The sequence below is a fragment of the Pelobates fuscus genome, chromosome 7, assembly GCF_036172605.1.
Source record: "Pelobates fuscus isolate aPelFus1 chromosome 7, aPelFus1.pri, whole genome shotgun sequence".
Taxonomy (NCBI): domain Eukaryota; kingdom Metazoa; phylum Chordata; class Amphibia; order Anura; family Pelobatidae; genus Pelobates; species Pelobates fuscus.
In genome coordinates this window covers 207,112,460-207,138,608 of record NC_086323.1, presented here as the reverse complement: position 1 = coordinate 207,138,608, position 26,149 = coordinate 207,112,460, and the positions used below count along the sequence as shown (strand labels likewise).

At 40.4% G+C, this 26,149-nt stretch overlaps 1 protein-coding gene across 7 annotated transcripts in view; it reads left to right on the top strand.

Moving 5' to 3' along the window:
• Window positions 1-26,149, top strand: part of PDE4DIP (phosphodiesterase 4D interacting protein) — a 297,818-nt gene that overhangs the window by 247,002 nt on the left and 24,667 nt on the right. For 6 of the 7 annotated variants that reach the window (XM_063427119.1, XM_063427118.1, XM_063427113.1 and 3 more), the window contains 15 exons: window positions 2,598-2,701; window positions 3,623-3,801; window positions 4,274-4,706; window positions 7,275-7,461; window positions 8,146-8,262; window positions 10,328-10,823; window positions 11,533-11,768; window positions 12,585-12,636; window positions 15,523-15,743; window positions 16,821-16,958; window positions 18,183-18,344; window positions 19,775-20,056; window positions 21,604-21,735; window positions 22,094-22,213; window positions 23,855-24,044. In XM_063427119.1, the coding sequence (XP_063283189.1) occupies window positions 2,598-2,701; window positions 3,623-3,801; window positions 4,274-4,706; window positions 7,275-7,461; window positions 8,146-8,262; window positions 10,328-10,823; window positions 11,533-11,768; window positions 12,585-12,636; window positions 15,523-15,743; window positions 16,821-16,958; window positions 18,183-18,344; window positions 19,775-20,056; window positions 21,604-21,735; window positions 22,094-22,213; window positions 23,855-24,044 (3,049 nt within the window). The remainder of the gene's footprint in view (window positions 1-2,597; window positions 2,702-3,622; window positions 3,802-4,273; window positions 4,707-7,274; window positions 7,462-8,145; window positions 8,263-10,327; window positions 10,824-11,532; window positions 11,769-12,584; window positions 12,637-15,522; window positions 15,744-16,820; window positions 16,959-18,182; window positions 18,345-19,774; window positions 20,057-21,603; window positions 21,736-22,093; window positions 22,214-23,854; window positions 24,045-26,149) is intronic. The other variant, XM_063427115.1, reaches the window with a different exon arrangement.

The window sequence follows — 26,149 nt, the reverse complement described above, 5'->3', positions numbered from 1 at the left end:
GACTGTACAGTAGCCAGAAGGAAGGAGACCATGACCTGATGAGTGTCAAGCCCACAGTCCTGGATGAAACACAGGGCAGCTACAGTACATCACAAAGATGAGCTGCTAAGGAAATGCCAGAGATGACAACAGATAGAGGATGCAGAAAAGGAGGAGGTGTGATGGAAAGACAAACCTCTCCATTGGATGGATCATGTGGACATAGTGGGTGTGGGACTCCGCATCAGATAAATGCGGAGTCCCACAGCTGTCTTATATGTCGGTCTCAAGGTTTGGCTTAAGCAAACCAATCAGAGCACTACGTCCCACCCATTAATAGCTCCAGCTAGCGGGGTATGGGTGAGGGCACAGAGAGACATTCTTCACTTCAGTAATTTATTTTTTTCTGGTGCCATTGACTGCTCCCTGTTTAGTCGACATTTACTTAACTCACAGCACGGGGGTAGGGGAAGAGGGTAATTGTACCGCTTTCTTTTTTTGGCTGAAAGACCAAGATTACTAAATGGAAGGGCTTTCCGTCATTTTGGGCTTTCAACTTTAAGATGTATAACTTCCTCATGCTTGTGGGATTTCCATAACAATACCGAAAAGGAGCGATCTACTAAACAGCCCCCTAATTTGGTACCCTTAAATATGGCAATCCCAGAAGGGTGCCAATTTAGAGAGCGATCTACTAAATGTCTCCCTAATTCGGTACCCTTAAATATGATAGGGTTTAGTGATAGGGGTTTGGAGATATGGTTTAGTGATAGGGGTTTGGAGATATGGTTTAGTGATAGGGGTTTGGAGATATGGTTTAGTGATACGCGTTTGGAGATATGGTTTAGTGATAGGGGTTTGAAATAGGGGTTTGGAGATTTATTTAGGAAAGATACATTGAGATTTCTCTCGGTTTAAAGAATGTCCTGGGTCCACAAAACATTGCATTGATACAATAGGGTACAATAAAATACAAAAACAATATTAATACACAATATACACAAAATTTAACAGGTAAGAAATATATAATCAACCATGACAGGTGCATTACGTTTTGAGGTATGTAGAGAGGGATCTCTTAAAGGACTTTAGGCTGGGGAAAGATGTGAAAGTGTGCGGGAGGTCATTCCATAATTGCAAAAAGATAGATTGGGGCTAACAACATACCCAAGAATTTGAAAGAGTGGACTGCGGTCAGTGTGCCATTTGAATTTGTTTTGATGGATAGGTGGGAATTGTGTAATTTGTGTAATTTAGGTACTGTTCCAAAGATCATTGTGACAGTTTTGTCAGTGTTTTTTGGAAGAGTTTGTTTTTGCGATCCACTTTTCTACCTCTGTAAACTGGTCTTGGAGCACAGCCTCAAGCTGCGGTAGATCGGAATTGCTCCCATAGATTACTGTGTCATCTGCGTACATCTGTACATTTGAGGATTTGCAGACATTAGGCAGATCATTTATAAATAATGTAAATAGTAGGGGGCCGAGAATGGAACCTTGGGGTACACTACACGTGACTGGGAGAGGGAGGGAGTCGCTGTCAGAAATGGACACATATTGCGATCGATCCGATACATATGATTGAAACCAGGTTAGCGGACAATCACCAATACCGGAGTTCTCGAGTTTGTGCAGTAGAATGTGGTGGTCTACTGTGTCAAAGACCTTTGCAAAATCAAGGAAAATAGCTCCAGTTAGGTCTCCTTGTTCCATGCCAGTTTGGATGTCATTGCAAACTTTAAAGAGGGCAGTTGTAGTGGAGTGATTCGGGCGAAAACCCGATTGATCAGGGGTCAGATAGTTTGATTGTTAGTAGTACTCACATAGTTGCGTCTGGACACATTTTTCTAAGATTTTTGACAATACTGGGAGCAATGATATTGGGCTATAGTTAGAAACCAAAGTAGTGTCACACTTTTATGGATAGGCACTACTCTCGCAGTCTTCCAGAGTTTGGGTATGTATCCAGACACCAAGGGATAGGGTTTGAGATAGGGTTTAGTGATAGGGGTTTTGAGATAGGGTTTGGAAATGGGTTTGGTGATAGGGTTTAGTGATAGGGTTTAGTGAAAGGGGTTTGAGATAAGGTTTAGTGATAGGGGTTTTGAGATAGGGTTTGGAAATGGGTTTGGTGATAGGGTTTAGTTATAGGGGTTTTGAGATAGGGTTTAGTTATAGGGGTTTGAGATAGGGTTTAGTGAAAGGGGTTTGAGATAGGATTTAGTGATAGGGTTTGATGAGTTCTGACAGCCTTCACTTAACACTTATTGAAATACTGCACACTTGATTATAATTCCAAGCAAACATTTTTGTCGTAAAAATGTATGAAATCTGAGAATCTGATGATCTTCCAGAGCTGCTATACTTCCAGACCGACCTTTTTAAAGGTTTGCTTTGGGACATGCAAGTGTTGCACAACAGTAAATTTTATGATTTGTGTGTATACAAAAATCTGCAAGTTAAATCATTAAAACATCATAAAGTATCAAAATGTATGCCATGTAGCATGACCATATGTTAACATTGTGTAAAACGATAAAGCTAGCCCTGTTCTCCAGTTTAATTGGTGTTTGCAGCCTGAATGTTCCCAATCTGAAAGCGTGATAATCTCTTCCCCAGGTTTATTTGTGGATGAGGATGGTGACGATGCCAGTTCTCAGTTCACTGATAGTATTGAAGATGAAGCAGATGCTTGTGATAATTTTGCCACTGCAGTTAAACAGGTAATGATGCACAAATCAATCGATTTGCTAAAGCCAGGAGATGAATATTTAGTAAGAGGCCACAAATGTGATTTTCAACATTCGATAGAGTCTGTGCCTCGATGATGCCCAAATAACTCGGGAATGTCTGAAATTGACCTGGGAATTTTATATGTTAAAGCAAATAGCCAGACTAAAAAACAAAAACCCTCCAACTTCACAGTTTCTCTGACAGATTATAATTCAAACATTTCTCAGTTTAGTGAACAATATAGACACAGATGTAAATACTGGATGCAGGTCGTCTGTACATACCATTTTCAAATTCGTATTCTTTTCAATGTACCCTAAGACTTCAACACTACTTAGTTAGTAGAATTCCAAGTATAGGAGAAAGCTTTAATCATGTCTTCTTCTGGGCAGACTAGATGGGCCGAATGGTTCTTATCTGCCGTCACATTCTATGTTTCTATGTCCATAGGTATACAATGTACGTGCTTTGAAAGTCTAAATCATTTTCTTTCACACTTCAATTTGAAACAGAGGGACGTACTGGTGTCTGATACAGTTTCCGCATTGTGTCCCTAGTTCTCCAACCATTCAAGGTTGGTCGTCACCTATGGACATACAGTGAGGAAGTATAATGTTCTTATTTTGTAAGTGGTTGCAGAGGGGCTTGGATTTGTGAGCAAGGGAGAGTCACAATTGTTTCAATCAGCTCAAACGTGTTTTGACTGAAAGGCTCCTTGCACTATAATGATTACAATAAGCTGCAGTGGTTATGGTGTTTAGAATGACAGTAGGGTTTAACATTCATTACGGGTACATTTCTACATACATAGCGATATTTGGTAGAAGAACATTTTAGGAGTAATTTCCATTCTGTTTGTTAAAGTCCAGGTTCTCAGTAGAGTAACATCTTCCAACTCTTGTATTGTAAAGGAGGAAAAAACGAAATCTGTTGAGAATACTGTGAGTGAGAAGTACTTTAAACCAGAGTTTCTCCAGGTAGAAAATGAGGTCCACCAAGTTACGGAAGAGACCCGCAAGACAGAAGAGGACCTCGATTACCTTAAAGCCAAGCTGGAGAAAACTGGAATATTTTCAGCTGCTGAAATCAGGTATCCAGCTATAAACACCTAAACTACCCCGGCTGTCAACAGGAGACAAAAGTCAAATATATAAACAACTAATAATAAATGTATCCTAAGTGGGCAACTCATAAATGAGTATCGCAAATAGCAAACTAAGACATCACTCAAACTGTATGTCAACTATGTACAATGTGACATTCTCTTTATTCCAAAAAAGTATAAACAAAATGATTAGCACAAGGATAACTGTACTTCGTTCCTGGTGTACCTCTCACCTACAAAAGAGAACCTTTTTTAAGCCGTCCAAGAGACGGGGTTAGGAAAAACATTGCAACTATTTTGGTAAAGTGTCTATCATGAAGGATAAACATTCACATATTATTATTTCATTGCAATAAAATTATGCTAATCATATTCTAATGTTTTTTGGGTTTCTTAAATCTAATTATTAATGGTATAATGTGACATTTTTCCTTTATTTTTTTTATTTTTTTTGCAGAACCTTAATAGAAAAGGTATGTCTAGAAAAGGATAATTTGAAGGTGGAAAAGGCAAGTGCAATGTTGGAACAATGTGAGGTTGAAAACATGGAGGAGAGTGTAGGAGGGTCAGTCGCAGAAGGTTTGAAGATGGAGATAAGCCAGCTCCAAGAGAAGCTGAAGCAAGCTGAGACTGTGATCAAACATCTAAAGGTTCACCTTGAACTCAATTCTCCAGACAGAGATGGAGCGTTCAACCCAGACCTGATCGTCAGTATGGCCAAGGAAATCGAACGTCTGAAGATGGAGTCCTCTTCAACCACAATGAAACGCTCTGCCTTAGCAGAAAGTCCAGGAAATCAAATGTCAAAGAGACGATGCAGTAGATTGTCTGTCCGTCCAGGAGATTTTAAAAAGGCCAGCAGTGGGCAGGATTCAGTGTTAGTAGTAATGGTAAGTTAGTAATGGTAAGTTAGAAATATCTGTACTTTCAGAGGCCGGTATACATAAAACCCCACAAAAGATATCCAAAAATCACACAGATCGGTTTAGGGGTTCAGGAATTTCCTGGAAGTCATAATTTGACAGACCGCACGCATGGTCACCTAGCCGAAAATAGTTTCATAGAATCACGGCTAAGTGCCGCTGGGGACCGACTGGGAACCACAAAGTCTTAATGCCAAAAATAGTTCCATGGAATCGTGGCTAAGTGCCGCTGGGGACCGACCGGGAACCGCAAAGTCTTCATGCCGAAAATAGTTCCAGGGCTTTTGCGGCTAAGTCCCCTTAAAGTCTATTCGCAGTTTTGGTCCATGCGAACGGCTGACAGGGAGCTAGCGTTTCGGTTCTATACGTACAAATGGAAAGTGCCGAACCAGGGGAACAAGGGGGGAATAAAATATGGGTCTTTACAGTCGGTGGGTAGGAGGCTGGCAAGCAGGCTCCTCCAGGAGCTTGTGGCAAACTCACGAGGACAGGGGAGTTTGTCACAGCCTAGTTTTGGCCTAGTTCTACAAAAGGGGCAGACCATAACACCCAGTAGAAAAAAAGAAGAGTATAGGCAACACTTCTGGATACTGATGGTGCAAGCTTTATTCAAGGGTAAGTTACCCCACAAAAATAATGCAATGTTTTGGCTCATATGAACTATACCTCACTGGTTTCCTTCAGGACCTTAGTTCTTCATTCTAGTACTGTCACTGTGGTACCACACCTCCAGTCTTACCCAACCATACCTCACTGGTTTCCTTCAGGACCTTAGTTCTTCATTCTAGTACTGTCACTGTGATACCACATCTCCAGTCTTACCCAACCATACCTCACTGGTTTCCTTCAGGACCTTAGTTCTTAATTCTAGTACTGTCACTGTGATACCACACCTCCAGTCTTACCCAACCATACCTCACTGGTTTCCTTCAGGACCTTAGTTCTTCATTCTAGTACTGTCACTGTGATACCACATCTCCAGTCTTACCCAACCATACCTCACTGGTTTCCTTCAGGACCTTAGTTCTTCATTCTAGTACTGTCACTGTGATACCACATCTCCAGTCTTACCCAACCATACCTCACTGGTTTCCTTCAGGACCTTAGTTCTTAATTCTAGTACTGTCACTGTGATACCACACCTCCAGTCTTACCCAACCATACCTCACTGGTTTCCTTCAGGACCTTAGTTCTTCATTCTAGTACTGTCACTGTGATACCACATCTCCAGTCTTACCCAACCATACCTCACTGGTTTCCTTCAGGACCTTAGTTCTTCATTCTAGTACTGTCACTGTGATACCACATCTCCAGTCTTACCCAACCATACCTCACTGGTTTCCTTCAGGACCTTAGTTCTTAATTCTAGTACTGTCACTGTGATACCACACCTCCAGTCTTACCCAACCATACCTCACTGGTTTCCTTCAGGACCTTAGTTCTTCATTCTAGTACTGTCACTGTGATACCACATCTCCAGTCTTACCCAACCATACCTCACTGGTTTCCTTCAGGACCTTAGTTCTTCATTCTAGTACTGTCACTGTGATACCAGTGCTTTCCTCTGTCTTTACCCAATGGTGCCCTTACTAGATCGTCATGTTCTTTTTTTAAATTGTGCCTATTACAAATAAAATGTGGCTTATTAATTTGTGTATACAGTCCTACATTGACAAAAACAGTGAAACTGCATAAAAGTCACAAATAAAGGTTAAATGTTTGCAAAGATTTGTGCATGAAAGGCAAAACTCAAAGAAATCTTACAAAGTAATACCATGATACCATCCTTAACCAGGCTACTGGCTGTGTTTATGAAGCACAGATCGTGTTGAAGGGGTGTTGAAATAGGTCTGTGTTTTATTGCAGTATTTTATATTGGATTACTTGCACCAAAATAGATTGAAGCTTAGGTGAATGGATTTTCATGGGGAGAATGGAAGAGAGAAAAGTATATTCTTCAGCAAAGCAGAAATCAGAGAAGGGTCAGAAACTTAAACTACATTCTCTGACCAATGCTTAACTTAATACAGGAAAAGAGGGGAAAGGGAGAAAGGAAATGGGGTCAGGAGAGAGAAGGAAAGTTTGGAACAAGAATTCTGTACAGTTGTATTTTTCGTTGTTTGGGGAATCCTCCACAATGGCTAAAAAAATATTTTGACAAAATTCGAACCAGGAAGACAAACGTGACACGTGATTGTCCATCGTCAGTAAATCGTGTAAGGAATTCCATGGTTTATCTACCTATTTTGCAGGTTTGGTGGCCGGAGTTGCATCCTGGTTCTACGTCTATAATCGGTCTGCAAGAAACATCACATTATTGAAACACCAGACATTATTATGTAAAAGTTCACTTGTTATGACTGCACAACCAAACTGGACGAGGCAAAAAAAAACAACTAAAAAACAGAACTTTACATTTGTCTATAAAATAGGATTTTTTCTTAATGGTCTTAACAAAGTGGAGCCATTCATTTATAGCATTTTGAAATGTTTCATTAAGAGTTTTTACTCAGTCCTTGTGATGTTTCCTCGCAGGGCGACGATCGGCCCGACGCAGGTCCTGGTAATGTACAGGGCACATTGGAGAAACAAGCACTGAAGCTAAAGTGTGAACTGGTAAACACCATGCGGCAAAACGAGGAGCTACAGGAAAAACTAGTGGCTACCGAAGCTACTGTCCATGCTCAGACAGACCAGCTGGAGCAGTACAGGCTCCTCCTAGGTAAGTCATGACTTATATTACATGTTAGAAGCAATGATTATTAAGGGAAATTTATCAAAGTGTATTTTATTTCTAGTTTATCTTTATTTATTCAATTGTTCTAAAATTGGTCTACAAAGTATCATCATTTTTCTGCCTAAATTCTAAAAGACTGCCACATTTTGAGTGGTGGATAAAAAAATAGAAATGAAACCGAACACTATTCTGATGGAGAAAGTGTCAGAAGATTGGTAAATTCATTGTGTTGCTGATATATAAAAGTGATAATGTTAGACTGTGCATAGGAAGCAAGAGATAAAAAAAGCAAGAGATTTAATATAGTGCTAAAAAACATTGTCTTCACGGCTTTTTTTTTTCAACACATCCCTGGCTATTGTATATTTCACTATGGATTATAAGAACATTTAGCTTTGCCATCTAGAACTGAAATTCTGCTATATTTTCAGGGCGGCTAAGGGGCTGCCCTCTTTGTAGCATTAGTTTGTATCTGTCAAGACGTTGGTTTGACCAAACCTGAAGGGGCAGCACACAAAGGCCTCCTGTGCCACATTGACTACATGAAGCCATGTTACCATTCTGCCAGCATCAGTTGGCCAGTTCTGACCTATGTCATTGAAAGAAAGGATCTGGAAAAGAAATTAGTGAGGTTCTCAAGAAAGCAAATCTATTATTTTCTTCCCTCAGATGAATCAGTTGTGGAGCATGACAGCAAGCAGGTGCAAGTCGATCTACAAGACCTTGGCTACGAGACTTGCGGAAGGAGTGAGACTGAAGTGGACAGGGAAGAAACCACTAGCCCAGGTAGACTGCAGTTATTTTATTACGGTAGAAGAGTTAAAGCTATAACATTGCAATTCACTACTTGGTAGACAGTAGTCGGAGTACAAGACTCAGGTCCACTAAATTCAGACATCACCCATTATGGTTACTGGTGTTGATCCAAAAAAAAGGCAAAATATTCAATTGAAGTTATATGAAGTACTTGGACCCATAATTTTGTTATTATGATATTGCAGAAGGTCTTGATGGCAAGGTGTGTCTTTTTGCGGATGATACTAAGATATGTAACAGGGTTGATGTTCCAGGGATGTTCCAGGGATAAGCCAAATGGCAAATGATTTAGGTAAACTAGAAAAATGGTCAGAGTTGTGGCAACTGACATTTAATGTGGATGAGTGCAAGATAATGCATCTTGGACGTAAAAACCCAAGGGCAGAGTACAGAATATTTGATAGAGTCCGAACCTCAACATCTGAGGAAAGGGATTTAGGGGTGATTATTTCTGATGACTTAAAGGTAGGCAGACAATGTAATAGAGCAGCAGGAAATGCTAGCAGAATGCTTGGTTGTATAGGGAGAGGTAGAATCAACACAGTAAAGGAGGAGAATATATTTAAAAGAAGAAAAACTACCACAACAAGAGGACAGAGTCTTAAATTAGAGGGGCAAAGGTTTAAAAATAATATCAGGAAGTATTACTTTACTGAGAGGGTATTGGATGCATGGAATAGCCTTCCAGCTGAAGTGGTAGAGGTTAACACAGTAAAGGAGTTTAAGCATGCGTGGGATAGGCATAAGGCTATCCTAACTATAAGATAAGGCCAGGGACTAATGAAAGTATTTGGAAAATTGGGCAGACTAGATGGGCTGGATGGTTCTTATCTGCCGTCACATTTTATGTTCTTTCCAATTATGTCATAGAAAGGAAAACAAAACAGCAATCAGATATCTCCATAACAAGCTGTTACTCCGCATATTAACTAATATACCTTAAAATATAATTTTTTTTCCAAAGAAAAGAAAAACAGACCTTTCTAAAAATCTATACTTAATTTGTTAAGACAATTTAGTAAGGCAGAAAAGTCCACATTTTTATTGTTCTTATTGTAAATAACATTTTCCCCTGCTGTAGGTGAAATCTCCTTTCCTGAAGTCTACATGCATGACCTCTTGTCTTTTGTACAACCCTGATAATGAACAGGTTACCGAAGAGCTGTTTATACTGCCCTGTATATAACTGCACATTTTAATAATAAATCTAGAGTTGTCTGTCCAACTTTTTAAGCTGTATGTTTTCCATAATTATTTAGATCTGCATTATGTTTACAATCTTATCTATAGACATGGCTGAGTTTACCTCTTAGAATAACACAGCATCAGTACATATAAGCAGACTTTTATATCAGGATACATTTTACAGATAGTTTCCTAGGTACAAGAGTCAACTGCAAGAAAATACATTTTAGATATACAGCGTATGTTTGTGAATTTTCTTGTGGTACGCTAATACTAGAAAATATAGATTCTGGAATTTGGTCAAATGTAGGAACACACTCTCCAATATAAAAAGGAATATGGACTAGAAACAGATTTCTCAAGTACTAGATATCAGCGCAAAGGTCGTTTCCAGAACAAGGTTTGTTGGGTCTAGCATTTGTGTTTTCAGGCTGAAGCAGGTGGTGATAGTTAAGTAGCAAGAAGGCAATCCCTAGACAAGAAGGTCAAAAATTGCTTTTAAAAATGGCAAAAATTTATGTACCCAATGCTAACTGAAAATCTTCATGCAGGCACCAAGATTGTTTTGAATAATCTTCTGGTGGAGGGAACACAAGAAAATGTGATACAGTGCAAGACTCATTAAGACCTGGCTGAAAATCAGTCATTGGCATGCCGATGTATGCCAGTCAAAATTGGCTCTTATCTACCAGAATGACCCGGGTTCATACGTTCAGAGGTCCAACCTGTCAAATTAGGCAAACAGGAATAATTGCATTTACAATCTTGTACAACATTAACTTCTAGTTAAAATTTCTAGTGCTTCTATGTACATCTAACATCTGTGCCCATATTGCATCTCTTACTGTAGAATATGACGAGCAGGATGATCTCTTCAGTGAAGTAAGTCTCATGGAAGAGTTAGTCTCTCCAGATAAATGTTGGTCAGATGTGGCTACAAGTTCACCTTTGAAAACCAAGAGCTGCTTGCAGAATGACTGGACCATGGACTGGGAAAAGTCAGAAGACATAATTGTTCTCCAGCAACATGTGAAAGACCTCAAAGCACAGTTACGAAAATCACAAAAAGTAATCAGAGGCCTGCAAAGTCGAGCACGGTCATATTCTGCTTCCAGCACTTGTGCTTCCACTAATCACCGCCTGAAACATAGTGTCTCCTTCGAGGGTTCACCTTCACATGGGATCACAGATGAAGATGAGCACTGGCAGCCAGGCACAGTTGGGGCTCACTCTACCAAAGACTTGGATCATCTCCTCCAAAGAGTGTCCATGTTGGAGGCACAACTTCAACAACCAAAGAGCAGCTGTGGTGTGGAAAGTCAGATACGATCAGCTACATGGCCAGGGTAAATATTTATCAAACCTAAGTTATCTTAAGCTGTTTGATTTTAAACTATTACAATGTACAAATTGCAGTGCAAAAAATAAGAGTCCAATAGGATAAAACTCAGGTAGTGCCCAACATTTCAACAAAGCACACAATTATACCACTTGAATTACTGTGTAATTTTGTCAAACAAAACACCGTGTAGAACAATTAATTCCAAACGTATGTACTAATGGAAAACATGAATTTAAAGGGCAAACTGGTGTTTTCTAGTCTAGAGTCACAGTGGCCAAATATGGATCACGTAGTGATGTAAAACTCCATCTTCTCATGATGATTTCAAGACATATAGAAAAGTATCATGGAAGTTGTAGTCCAACAGCCAGTCATCTTTCTTTGACCACCACTGATATAGACCATAGGTAACGTCAATGAACAGAGGAAAGACATTGATAATTGCATGTGCAGAGCTTAATAACATTATATAAACAGCTGAAACAGCTATTGACAAGGATCAATGACCTTCCATTCTTGTCTGTTAGTGGCCATAGAACAATGAATGTAGCAAGTTCCTTACCCTCGAATCGAAAAGTACTTGACTATGGCCAACAAAATGCTCTAAACGCTGGGACTGCTTGAATATTTAATATACAGTAAATAATGTATAAGGAGATATGTGGCAGATATTGTACTGAAACCTCAAAATAAACAAATAATCTCTGTTTCAGAAAATATGATTCACTGATCCAGGCTCAAGCCAGAGAGCTTTCACTACTGCGCCAGAAGCTTCGAGAAGGGCGAAGAGTTGGTCACATTCTCAGCCAACATCTTGGTGACATTATTAAATCCTTTGAAGAGCTTCTGCGGGCAAATGACATTGATTATTATATGGGTCAGGGCTTCCGAGAGCAACTGGCCCAAGGGAGACACTTAGCAGAGAGACTGTACAGTAAACTTAACAGTAGTAAGTGCACACATTTCCATTATCTGTAATAAATGAAATATTAGAGAGATGGAGGCATAACGCTCACTCAATGTGGCACAATATACAGCTCAGTCTTATCACATCTTATACGTATGATCTAAAACTACACCCTGTGCCATCCAGGTGTTCATTTGGCTGAAAGAAAAAGAAGAGAGAGAGGTTTATCTGTACCAAAAAATATATATCATGCCCAAGCCATTCAACCACAAAAGACCCAGTCCCACCCCCAGGGAGTATGGCAAGCGATGGGTGGATGGATTGTTGGGGAAACATACACCTCTCATGGCATGCAGCCTGTGCATATAGATTCAATGTCACATACATGGAGTCCAGCCCATGAAACTCCCATCTCAGCTGTACTCGTGGAGGTCACACGTTGAACTTGCTCCTATCCAGGCATTCATCTCCAAACACGTTACTCTCATCACACACTTGCAGCCCCACATATGCAAATCATACAGCATTCATCAAACTTGCATCCCTGTGTTTCCATCTCCCAGAACACACACGTGGGACATCACATGCACCCCAAGCATTCAAAGTGAATTCCTGCCGTCTCTCAGATTACCTGCCCTATCTAGTTATAATAAGGGGAGAATCAGATCACCCACAATGAGACATTTCTTATGGTGAGATCACAACATGGGGAAATGTGTGAATAGATACCAGTTATTATTATTACTATGTGGGGTTTTACCTGTTCGGGAATGTTCTGTGCAGTCTATAAATAATGGGAATATTAAAATGCAATAATTAGCTTCTTCGCTTAGTGATATTTTTTTGCTATCATTTCAGAGGAACGTTTGGAGACGGATGATAAATCTAGTCACGAATTGCTGGCCATCAGGTAAATCCAAATCACTTATTTAAAAGGGAAATTATTAAAATCTCAAATAACTTAACTCTTTGTAGGTTACACATAGCTGAAAATATGTGAATCCCTTGTCCTCTTTCTATTCAGTGGCAAACCGTCAATGCATGCTTGGGAAGTGTCACTTATTGTGACAAGTGACAATCTGTGTAAGCATAGTGCTCACTTAGCTTAATTACGGTAAGCCCCTTCCATATCCCCATATAGCAGCAGCAACAATGATTCAGCCACCGCTGCAGTACTGCACCATCTTGCTCTATCTCCCGATCATTCATTGCACTACTTGGAGGAGAGATGAACGTGAGATTAGGAACAACGTTATCAACCTGGGCTCTCCACATACCCTCTCCCTCGTTCCCCAATCCACATTGGATCATTGTAAGGCATTTTTTGATTCAGGCTAAAGCTAGGAGCCATGTGTTTGTAGCAACTGGAGCAGTGGACCTCTCGCAGAGATCCTTCCCAGTCTTTCTACAACACATCTTCTCCGTTGGTCCTACTGGATGTAGTAACAGAAATTACTGCTTTTATTGCCATCAAAGTAAATTTGACAAATAAAGTTAATATAACATGTCAATGCCAGAACTCTTGCATGGTGTCCACTCGTTCAATCCAAACCTTTGGGCACTTATGCTCAAGTTGTCCATAGATTTACAAACCTATGGAAACTTCCTGCTTAACTTCAGAAATTTCAAAACAGAGGCAAGAGGAAAGGAGTGACTGAGAATGTGAGAGTTTGAGGTTTTTATTAATTTGCTAACATGACCGATCTTCCGAAATCCTTACAATGACCAGTAGCTCAAACCTGTCTTGCAAAACTATAGATAGAGGTGGGACTCTCTAAAATCTCTCCAGCTCATAAAGAATGGACTGTCTCATCCATGCAAATATCATGGGTACGTCTCTCTTCACCATAATGTCCTTCAGGAAGAAAGGGAACTGTAAAACACAAAAATATCTAGAGGTGTAAAAAATGGGACATACATTGGGTAGTACAGTAAAAAACTGCAATGGGTTTTAATTTACTCGTTAAACTCACAGGACAGTAATAACAGGCACTAGAAAGTTTCCACCAATGATATCTTCTTCTCTCAATTCCAATGATGATAGAGGACATGCAAAAAACTACAGGGAGTGCAGAATTATTAGGCAAATGAGTATTTTGACCACATCATCCTCTTTATGCATGTTGTCTTACTCCAAGCTGTATAGGCTCGAAAGCCTACTACCAATTAAGCATATTAGGTGATGTGCATCTCTGTAATGAGAAGGGGTGTGGTCTAATGACATCAACACCCTATATCAGGTGTGCATAATTATTAGGCAACTTCCTTTCCTTTGGCAAAATGGGTCAAAAGAAGGACTTGACAGGCTCAGAAAAGTCAAAACTAGTGAGATATCTTGCAGAGGGATGCAGCACTCTTAAAATTGCAAAGCTTCTGAAGCGTGATCATCGAACAATCGAGCGTTTCATTCAAAATAGTCAACAGGGTTGCAAGAAGCGTGTGGAAAAACCAAGGCGCAAAATAACTGCCCATGAACTGAGAAAAGTCAAGCGTGCAGCTGCCAAGATGCCACTTGCCACCAGTTTGGCCATATTTCAGAGCTGCAACATCACTGGAGTGCCCAAAAGCACAAGGTGTGCAATACTCAGAGACATGGCCAAGGTAAGAAAGGCTGAAAGACGACCACCACTGAACAAGACACACAAGCTGAAACGTCAAGACTGGGCCAAGAAATAACTCAAGACTGATTTTTCTAAGGTTTTATGGACTGATGAAATGAGAGTGAGTCTTGATGGGCCAGATGGATGGGCCCGTGGCTGGATTGGTAAAGGGCAGAGAGCTCCAGTCCGACTCAGACGCCAGCAAGGTGGAGGTGGAGTACTGGTTTGGGCTGGTATCATCAAAGATGAGCTTGTGGGGCCTTTTCGGGTTGAGGATGGAGTCAAGCTCAACTCCCAGTCCTACTGTCAGTTTCTGGAAGACACCTTCTTCAAGCAGTGGTACAGGAAGAAGTCTGCATCCTTCAAGAAAAACATGATTTTCATGCAGGACAATGCTTCATCACACGCGTCCAAGTACTCCACAGCGTGGCTGGCAAGAAAGGGTATAAAAGAAGAAAATCTAATGACATGGCCTCCTTGTTCACCTGATCTGAACCCCATTGAGAACCTGTGGTCCATCATCAAATGTGAGATTTACAAGGAGGGAAAACAGTACACCTCTCTGAACAGTGTCTGGGAGGCTGTGGTTGCTGCTGCACGCAATGTTGATGGTGAACAGATCAAAACACTGACATAATCCATTGATGGCAGGCTTTTGAGTGTCCTTGCAAAGAAAGGTGGCTATATTGGTCAGTCACTGATTTGTTTTTGTTATGTTTTTGAATGTCAGAAATGTATATTTGTGAATGTTGAGATGTTATATTGGTTTCACTGGTAAAAATAAATAATTGAAATGGGTATATATTTGTTTTTTGTTAAGTTGCCTAATAATTATGCACAGTAATAGTCACCTGCACACACAGATATCCCCCTAAAATAGCTATAACTAAAAACAAACTAAAAACTACTTCCAAAAATATTCAGCTTTGAGCTTTGAGCTTTGGGTTCATTGAGAACATGGTTGTTGTTCAATAATAAAATTAATCCTCAAAAATACAACTTGCCTAATAATTCTGCACTCCCTGTATGGTGCAGTAACACACAATGTAATGGTTAAAAAAAAATTAAAACATTTTATAATAAAAACGCTTTGGAAAACACTGTGCAACAATGTAAATGATAACATTAACAGTTGGAACCATGTGATGTTTGACACTGATCTGTCGCTCAGTTTAATTTAGAAATTCTCTTAACAGGCTGAGCAAAGAGCTCCAACAGAAGGATAAAATAATAGCATCTCTCCAGTCCAAGCTGGAGGTTCGCTCTGTCACTCCATCGAGCAGTCGCGCTTTATCTGACTCTGACCTGTCAGACAGAACATCCTTGGTGTCAGATGACCAGCTCTCTACCAATCAGGACTTGTATGCTTGCTCAGAGGCGGCCACAACTAGTGAATACACCCAGGAGGATCACAAAGGTATATTCTATAAAATAAGTATAATCAGACCCTGGAGGACAAAATTGCATCTAAATATTTAGCTGTCCGATGATGAAAAGGGTTTTGTTCTTTGGTTTTTGTAATATGAAATCCAAAAGTTTCTGTTTAGTTTTTTAAGAACTGTAAACAAGAGAAATTGTAATATAAAATAAAAAAGTGAAAAAACAAACAAGCATATTTTCAAACAGTGGAAAAACCCACGTGGGTTTAGATTGTGAGCTTGTTAGGTCGGGGCTCTCTTCTCCTAATGTTCTCGTATGTTAAACTCGTTTTGTTAGAATTAAATGTTCGACTTGTTTACCTATTGTACAGCACTGTTGACTATGTTGGTGTTATATAAATAATTGTAATTGGAAGAACCAGATATGAACTCCCGCCTTGAACAGACTTAAATGGTTAACTGGTGCCTGGCTTTTTTCAGGGGTCAAACTAGTGTGGACATTGTCATTGGAGTCCGCATCTCAACCAGAGTTTTTATATGAGCCACATGCCCATTTTGACAACATTCACTTGATATGGAACCCACTATTAGAAGATAGAAGACATTGTTTCCCTACCGGGAACACTGTGAAAATGCCTTGAGCATCTTTTATTCATCATAGAAACATAGACAGTTATGATGATCACAACCAGTTAAGCCATAGACCAGTTAATACAACAGAGCCACCGTACATCTACCCTGTTTTGGGGCATTTCTCCATAAACGTATTTTTTAATATGCAGACACTCTGTACTAGTCATAATGTGTGCTATATGGTGATGAACTGAACTGAAATGTAAAACGTGGTCCATAATTTCCTACGTTTGTGAATTTTACCAGCTCGGTTTTTAATAGACTTTTTGTTTTTTAATTCTGATAATAATAAACCACAATAAACAATCTTGAAACAGAAGTCATAACGCGGGAATGTAGAGTGCATGTATCCCCAATAAATTCTAAACCTACATAAATGACTTTTGTAATATATTGATTGATATTGGGTGAAATGAAAGGTTCCATAGTTCTGTATCATTTTACATTACTGCCACCCTCCAGTTACTGCTTGCTTTCTGTAGATGCCATTCATGTGGGTAATCGGGTTTCTCTTCCATCAAAATCATCACTTTCCATCACGTGTGATGGTCAGCCTACACTTAACCACCATGTCAATCAACCACAGCTTCATTTTGAGGACACTGAGAAAGCTTTGCAAGGTACGGATATAATAATCACTACACATCACTCCATAAATATCAATATTTCAACCAGACCTCCCACCACTCAGAGGTATGGGGCAGAAGAGGGTGTGTGAGTGAAGCCAAGCTTGTTACTATTAAAGTATCTTGAAAAGTGGGTATATCAGCTTGAAATATAGGCATGCCATGCGGTAGCCACATTTGGCAGCCACACTCAGGTAGCTCAGAGTTAAATTTGAGTTACTCAGCCAGATCTAGTGATTCTCTTGGGAAATCTTTCTTCTGGAGCATGGAGAACATATTAGGAATAGTGAGATAAGGAGCCAAACACAAGGCCTATAGAATCTGGGACTGTTGGAAGGTATGCAGAACATTTGGTTTTGCTCTCATTTAAAGTGGTTTTACGTCCGGATTAGCGGGGGTATTTTGAGCAAGTCTGTATTATTGCAGATCTTATGGTATAAATTGATGTAACCCAATATTTATCTAGTGAATTTGGGGCTAAATAAAGTGACCGATTGAGGTAGACAGGCATTATTAAAGTGGTTCTCTACTCGGAAATAGTCTATGTACCATTACATAGACCTTGCCGGAGTCGTTTCTTCAATCTGTTCGGCATCTTGAACGAATCCAAGCATCTGCAGCGGGAATACGGAGTATTATCAGAGAGTTCAAAGAGCCTTGTCCTTTTTCCTGGCCTACGGAATTCTGGAACCCACTCTGCAAATTATAGAGTCTGATTGGCTGTTGACATCACAAGCTGTCTTTAGTTTTGTTATTTTATGAGTAACCGTCACTTTGAGGGTCTGGAAATTGTGATAAAATTACAAGGGTTAATTGCAGCTAAACTATAGCTTAGTTACATGAAAATAGCATTCATTTATGTGCAATATCTTTTTTGAATGATTTTTTTAAAGACAATTTCTAGTGGCTGTGACCCTTTAAGTCGTGAGTAGGCCATACAAGGGTTCAAGTTGAAATTGCTGCACCATTTTTTATGTTATCCATGTCCATGATTGGCAGAACCAGACAGACAGGTATAGCACCAGGAAGTGTAAAATATTTGGAGATATTTGATGATTCTGACAATTGGCATATCTGTTATCTGAAATCATAAGGTAAGACGGTATAGCCAGCATACATTTTCTTAAGCCAATATCAGTAACGTAGCCTACTTTGAAGACATTTATCAATATGACTTCATTATGGATTGATCTGCCTCTTCACCTTTTTCACTTTCAGGACTCAATTTTAACTTTCCACCCACCCATCTACCTACCACCCTCCCAACCAATTCTCAACTCCTGCCCTTTGGTGGTCATCCTTCCATCCATGATCCAACCGTTTTCTCCATCGCAGATGTGCAGCAAGAGCTCCATACATTGCAGAAGCAGCTGGCAGAAAGTGAGATTCTCCCTACATCTATCTATGTTCTCACCATGTCCATTTTTCATGACCCAAAGTTAGTTTCAGAAACAATCGATGGTCCCATACAGGTTCCCCAAAAATGTTGTGGATTTCACAGTAACTATTTCACCAGTTTAGAATATATCCATGCAAAGACAAAATAATTTGGCTTCTAGAAGTTGCCTCATTTGGGTTGAAGAGCTTGAGAGACACACAGTTCTCCTCTGCTTTTACATACACTGACCCTAGACCATAATTTTCACTTTATTCGGTCTAGTTAAGTATAGCTGATACACCTCTGGGAACAGTAGACAAGGGGTCCACATCTGGATTTTCCTTTTAATAATGGGATGCCCTCGGATAGGGTAGGCAACCTTATGGCCCTCCAGATGTATTAGTTTTCATCTCCCATAATTCTTTTACAGCCATAATGCTGACAAAGCATTGGTCGAGATGTAGTCCACAACATCTGGAGTGCTGAAGGTTGCCTACCACCACCACAAGGTTGGCAACTGGTTTAGGTACCTTCAACAGCCATCAAAGTGATTCTGCTCTATAAGGAGATCTAAAGGGAGTAGGCAACAGTCAGAGATAAATCTTAACAGGACTCAATGCAAATATGCCACACAAAAAAAGTATTTATTTGCAAGTATATTAAATAACAGTGTTTTGGAAGATGGCTGCCTTGACCAAGTCTCTCTGTCCATCCACCTTTTATACTGACAATAATTTGGACTGTAGAATGGTAAATTCTTTCTGTAACCAGTCAACACTCTTCGAACTGCAAATTATCATATGTCTGTCCGTCCATCCGTCCACTCGCATACCTCTCAACAACGGTAGGTAGAAAGTTGGGATTCCCATAAAGGGTGAGTCTATCCTGAAAAGGGTCCAGCAAGCCCATAGAAGGGGTGTGACCCCAATGGACAGCTCACTACTTCTTTAGTGCTTTATATTCAATATTAAAATATAAACATTTTAAGGGTGGAATAGAAGCACAGAATATATCTAAAATGTGCAAAAAATCGATTTTAATTTTTTCCTACATTTTTACTGTACAGATGAACCAAATATCTGGAAAGTATAAAGAGGCATGCACAGGGATTGTGAAAACATTTGTTGAGGCAACCATATAGCTAGCGAGATTGATACTATTCTGAAATAAGCCACTACGAAATGAAACAAAAGTATATCAACAGGTACATAACTTCCCCTTAAACCAAATGTGAGCCATAAGTCATCATTCAGAATAAAGCCCTCCGGAGAGCGGTAAACTGACAAGGCACAAAGGAAATACAATTGCCTTAAATACAGGATAGCATGCTGGTTTCTTTTATGAGTTATAGATAGGTTTTTTTTTTGGACCTAGTGTAAGATGGTTGGAGACCACCTTTCCTGTGTGTTGACCTTTCTGGTGTTTCCCCCAGGTATGCCACTATCCTCTCCAGTGGTCAAATCAACAAATACTTCAAACAGTTTCTATGACACTCCTACCTCCTCCACCTTCCCTTCTTCTTTTCCCCAAAACTTGTACAATGGATCCAACCCATCAGCACTACAGATTGACTCCGGCTTCAAGACTGACACCGCGTACCCAGGCAGCAGTGCATTGTGGGATGTGTCACATATAGTCCGACCAACAAATATAAGTGCTCATGGAGACACATCTTCTGGATCATCGGGATATCAATCTGCTAGCAAACTCACAGGTAAGTACTTAGTACCGTATCTAATTGTGCCGCTGCTAAACTTAGAAAAATGTTGATTTACCTTCTACTTTTCTTTGAACACAATATTTTCATTTTTCTTCCTGTATTTCTACCAATGCGTTGGTACCTAATGTGATGTTTAATATCTCTCAGTAAAGTCTCATGATTTGGCATACATCCTGTAATAAATTGAGTCCACTTTGCCAGACTTGAGAATAGACTAATGAAAACCTAGATAAATATTCTAAAAACTAGAGTAGCGATCTGAGGACATCAGAAAATCCACAGAAACCAGAAGTGTGTCCATTTCTTACAAAGGGCTATCACTTATATGTGCTGAGAGTTGTCAATATGGATTCCACTTTCTAGACTGCCACATTTGATAGTCCCAGAATTGAATTCCGGTGAAGCTCAAAAGGACTTCTTTGGAGATGGCTTCTCTGTATTTCCATGATATCATCAATGAACTGTCTATAATGACATCTTAGCTTTATACAAATAAGGGTAAACTATTAAAAAGGCCTTTTATCTTGCCATGTGCACCCTTATGAAGATAACATTTGACTGAATGAAATGGTGGAGCTCCCCGAGTAGACTAAGCTAAGGGACATGATAGAAAAGTCCAGGCAACATGTACATGTTGTTGTCACAAACAGGCAGTCGCAGAGACAATTGCACAGTTACACCCAAGTATACATCCAGGTGCACACAGGTACACAACTGATCTTAACAAGCTACTGGAATGAGCAATTGCAATAGGATAAAGATGCCGAGTAATACACCAAATAAAGAAATATTAGGGAATTCGGCATGCAACTTCCTACAGATAGAGTTGGCAAAATACAAACCTACAATAGGGCACATTGAAGTTAATTTAGGTCCACTTTGGCAGGTGAGAAGTAAAGGTAATAAAACGAGCGGGCAAAGGCAATGACACCATAAAGAAGTATGCCCCAGAGTCTCTCTCTAACAGCAACCGGAGCATAAGACATTCAATAACAATGGTTACACTCTCCGACTACAAATCTGGCTCCTAATTCTCCCCACTGGAATTGTGAAACCCAATGAGCATTCCACAGCAGGCAGTATGCATGTCTGTCTTTAGGATAATCCAAGCTCCATTTGTCGAATGGACTCAATGAATGATGCCAGAAATCATTGTACTAGGACGGTCTAAGGTCTATCCTCAGACTAGGCACTTTTACACAACTCCTCAATATCGTCACACTCCTGATTTCTCCAAAAAGTCATGAATCAGGGCTTAGGTTAATATTCAGAATTGTAATCATAAACAGAGGCAGATACATCCCCTCCACTGTGACCTTCAAAGAGACAGGCGGACGTCTCCTAGGACAAAAGGACTAAAGATACAGACCTCTCCCAGGACAAACAGTCAATGTTCTTTACTAGTTCCTATATAGAAGTTTTCAATATAAACTTTATATATATTACTGCAAACATACTGGTGAGGGGCTGTCCCTGTAGGCAAGCCCCAAAGATATGGCATCTCAATGTTATATGTTATGTATTCATAATGTTTCAAACAGGTTCAGATCTGCTGGAAGAACATCTCTTTGAAATCCAAAATCTTCGCAAGCGCCTGGAAGAATCCATCCACAGCAACGACCGTCTGAGAGAGCAGTTAGAAGAAAGATTAAAATCGGTGACAAAAGAGAGTGGTAAGCATTTCACAAAACTAGACATTTTTGGCAGTTTACCATAAAATGTCAAATTTGTGAGCAATTAGCCAACCTTGAAAATTCTCAGATTTATCTCTCCCCCCCCCCCCCCATTACTCTCTAGTCAATTCACAGCACTCTCTTGCCATTAAAGGGGCATTCTAACACCTGTACCTCTACAGCTGAGTATAGTAGCTGTGGGGTTCTAAACCTGTGAGTGCTGTTCCCCAGGTTTTTGTTAAGCCGCTGTCCTGGTAGGATGGGATCATGATAATGCAGAAGTGTAATTACTTCAAGTATTGTGTGTTTATATAAAATAAAATAGGTCATCTAATGGAAATATTTGAAAACATTACAGGCTCCCCCACTAATATTTACATCCAGGGACTGGAGTCATTACCTCAACTCTCCAATGAGAATAGATCACTCAGGGAAGAGAAACTCAGCCTGCTTGTCCGAATTAGCCAGATAACCCAAGGTAAGAGTCTTCGAATAAGTCTGGTCAATCGAATTGCTTCAGACCACTTCTAAAATGACAACGTCAGTGCATGACTCTGTAGGGCTAAGAGTTGATAGACCTCTATGTTCCTCATGTATGTGGTGGAAGGATGTGTGGCACCTGAGATGTGCGGATATCATGGGATTACTGGTTGTTGTGGCTGTGACTTAACAATGAATATTAATCTCTTAATTAATATATAATAATTAGCAACGTTAATATTTTTTTGTAGTTTTTGGTATTATGGTTGAATATGTAGATAGAAAATACACAAAACGCAATATTATATGTATATTTAATATAATAATTATAGCAAGTAACTAGCAGGATGTCAATTTACTACAATAATTATACAATACAAAACTACAACATATTACTTACAAAAGCCCATAACAGATGCTAGGTGTTACAATGGATTCATGTGGTACAATACAAAACATGAACAAACCTACACAGGTCCCAACCTGTGGGACTGGGGCTAAACAGTCAGCCGATGGTAGTCTACATTCCACCTCAATCCTTCCTACATCTGGTTTTATTCAGTGTATTCCTAAGTAGGCTGGCCTGTGATGTCCCTGCCAAAAGCCCATGGCCTAAGGAAACCAACACACTGCCCCTAGTGGTGCCTCTAAAACATTAATCTCATGCCTTATTTTATGTCATAAATCATTATTTTAATATCATTACACTGGTAAACTCCCAGTTTGTTTTCTTAGGGCAGACCAAATAACCAGGTATGCTGTGTGTCTCTCTACATCCAAAGTGGAGATGTGACCTCACGTGAATTCACCTTCATGGTAGTGTCTTACAGTGACATTACAGTGTCTTAGCAGCTGTGTCTTACAATATGGAATGGTCGGCACTGTAATCAGGGGTGGGAGAGGACTCAAAGAAATACATTTTGTGACTTAATGAGAAACATTTGAGAACTGAATGAGAGCAGAGTTATACACAGAGACGTATGTGTGTTTGAAAACAGCTATTAAAGTCTCAGAAGGATATACTGGAAGCTGAAAGAGACATACAGGCATCTTACAAAGAGACCGCTGGAACAGAGAAGTGCTACCCCATAGTTTGAGCAATACAAGAGAAAGTAGGCAGTGGATAGGAGGAGACCAAATGTGTGAACCATTAGCGTGTGGATGATTGTGGTGGAATGAGCATTCAGTGTGAATGAACGGAGATGAATTAATATAATTTATACAGTATTCAACAGTGAGAGAAGTCTGTTTTTAAAGAGCATACACACATACGAGCATCCTGTCCACCAAGGCTTAGGGGCTCTTACCTCCCACCAGTAGGGGATTTCACAATTATGTTGTTTTCCAAAGTTAATTAATACCGGTAGAAAATTCAAAGTGGAAAATCAATAGCGTATACAGACCTTCTGTCTACCGACTCTTTCACACAGTCTGTCGATAATCACTCTCATGATTTCACAAAGCTGTCACATTTTTTACTTTACGCTACACAGAATATAGAAGGGATGCTTCATCACGCTCTACCTGTGTCTATGTGAAAACTACACGTAGCTCATCCTTAGTTCAATGTAAAGAGGAAAAAATGGACAATTAGTGAAGACAAATACAGCCATTAAAGCATTTTACACCTTCCTTACAGATTACAACGCTGAAATGGAAAAGCTGAAAGATCTACTACGTGTCTCCAAAGCACAGTTGAGAAGCTCGGAAGCCGATCTTGAGGAGAAGAAGTCCGAAAGTACGAAATTTCAAGAAGAACTGGAGGAAAAAAAGCAAGAAATTCTCCAGCTTCAAAAAGAACGTCTGTCAAATCAGGAGAAAAATAACAGGTAACAAAAAAGAATCCTGGATTGTATCGCTGGGGAATTCGTACAATTCGTACAATACATTGTGAATGTACTTAATGATACACTCATCAAGGAAAAAAAAGAAGGGGAATTATGCATTATTCTAATATATGAATTGAAAGGAGAATGTGGTGGAACAAAAAGTACTCCTGATGATCCCAGCAACTGCCGCCGAGTGAAACGCGTGTCGGGTGCTGAACCAGGAGGTTCTCAAGCTTTACTCCAATATCTGATAACTCCTGTGCTTGGGATTTTGTACTTTCTACCAGTTCTCTCTAGCTGTTTATTTTTTTTACCACTTCTATATTTGGTTGGGCATTGGGTTATTTGTTTAATCTAATTTTATATATATATATATATATATAACACATTTGATAATCCCCCGCACTCACGCTTAATTATGTATCCACTGCGCCGGGTGCCAGGCATGAACTCCAATGGAAATATTGCTGCAAAAAACTGCCGCTCACCGGACTTGTAAAAATCCAAATTTTATTGAAAAAAGAGTTAAAAAAGAGACCAACGTTTCAGTCCCCGCTCGGGACTTTCCTCAGGGTAACAGAACAATCTGTTACCCTGAGGAAAGTCCCGAGCGGGGACTGAAACGTTGGTCTCTTTTTTAACTCTTTTTTCAATAAAATTTGGATTTTTACAAGTCCGGTGAGCGGCAGTTTTTTGCAGCTATATATATATATATATATATATATATATATATATATATATATCACCCCATCTGCTCCCACTAAAACAACCAGAAACTATGCAAACCTCATCCAAATACCCTGCACTTTACCCTCACTTACCAACATTCAGAATGCCCGTTCCATCTGTAGCAATATTAAATCAACAGCCATACACAACTTTTTCATCTCAAACTCATTCACACTACTGGCACTCACTGAAACCTGGCTGTCTCCCTCTGATAGCGCTACTCCTGCTTCTTTATGTTTTGGTGGGCTACAAGTCTCCCACACTCCCACACTCAACTGTAAAGGAGGTTGTCTTACTGTGAATTGCCCTTTTTCTATGTGTGGATGTGCCCTCCTGGAATATGTGTTCCCCCTTTGTAATTTTCCCCTTTCTGTAATTTTGACCTTAAATCCTGCAAAATACCTTTTCGCACGAAGCCCCATGCACCGGACCATCCTGATACCCCATTAAAAAACGTGGTGTGAAAACCACAGACGGCAAGCGTTAACCACCTGGGGGCACTCCGGCGCACGGAGTCCCATGTACCGGACCAACCCGATACACCATTTAGAACGTTTAGTTAGAATATTCACACCTCACTAACGAGGTGTGAAAACCGCAGACTGCAAGGGAACACGCAGTGAATTCTTCCCCTGGGTGACCGATGGTTCGTATAACCAAACGCCCACCAGGGGGAGCATTTGTCTCCCGAACAGGCCTGTGTGCACTGTCTTCGATCCCTGGGTCGGGGATCGCCCTACCTGCTCCTAACGGAGCTATGATCACTCTTTGCACCCAAACCAGGGAGCTACGAGGCTGCCCAGGCGAACGCTCTCTGCGGCGGATACCTGAGTGGGAGTGTCCACCGGAGAGAGGGATGCAAGCCAGCGGGGAATCTCTGGAGCTGTGAGTCGGTCTTGCAGCTGCAGGTCTCCGCTGGTCACGTGGAAGTCTGTGCTGACCAATGGGAGAAGGAGTGCCCGTTCAAACTGGGTTTGCGCCATTCTCCTGGTTGGTCGGCACGAGTGAACACTGATTGGTCGCTGCGGGGCGCCAGCGACCAATCAAAGCAGGAGCGCCCATTCACCGGGATTCGTGCCCTTTCATCTGATTGGGTGGCGAAGCCCCTCTGGCGCCGAGGTGCTGATTGGCACAAATTGGTTTCACTCCTTTCAGCGGATTGGTGCAACCTGGTTTTGCGCCCTTTCTTCTGATTGGGCAGCGAAACCCCTCTCTCCCTCGATGCTAATTGGCACAATCAAGTTTCATGCCCTTTCGTCAGATTGGGCGGTGAAACTACTTTCCCTCCCGAGTGCTGATTTGCGCGAAGTTTGAATGTGCCGGACTAAACCAAGCAACTCCCTGGAACTAATTTCGGGGATGTACAGAGCCGCGAG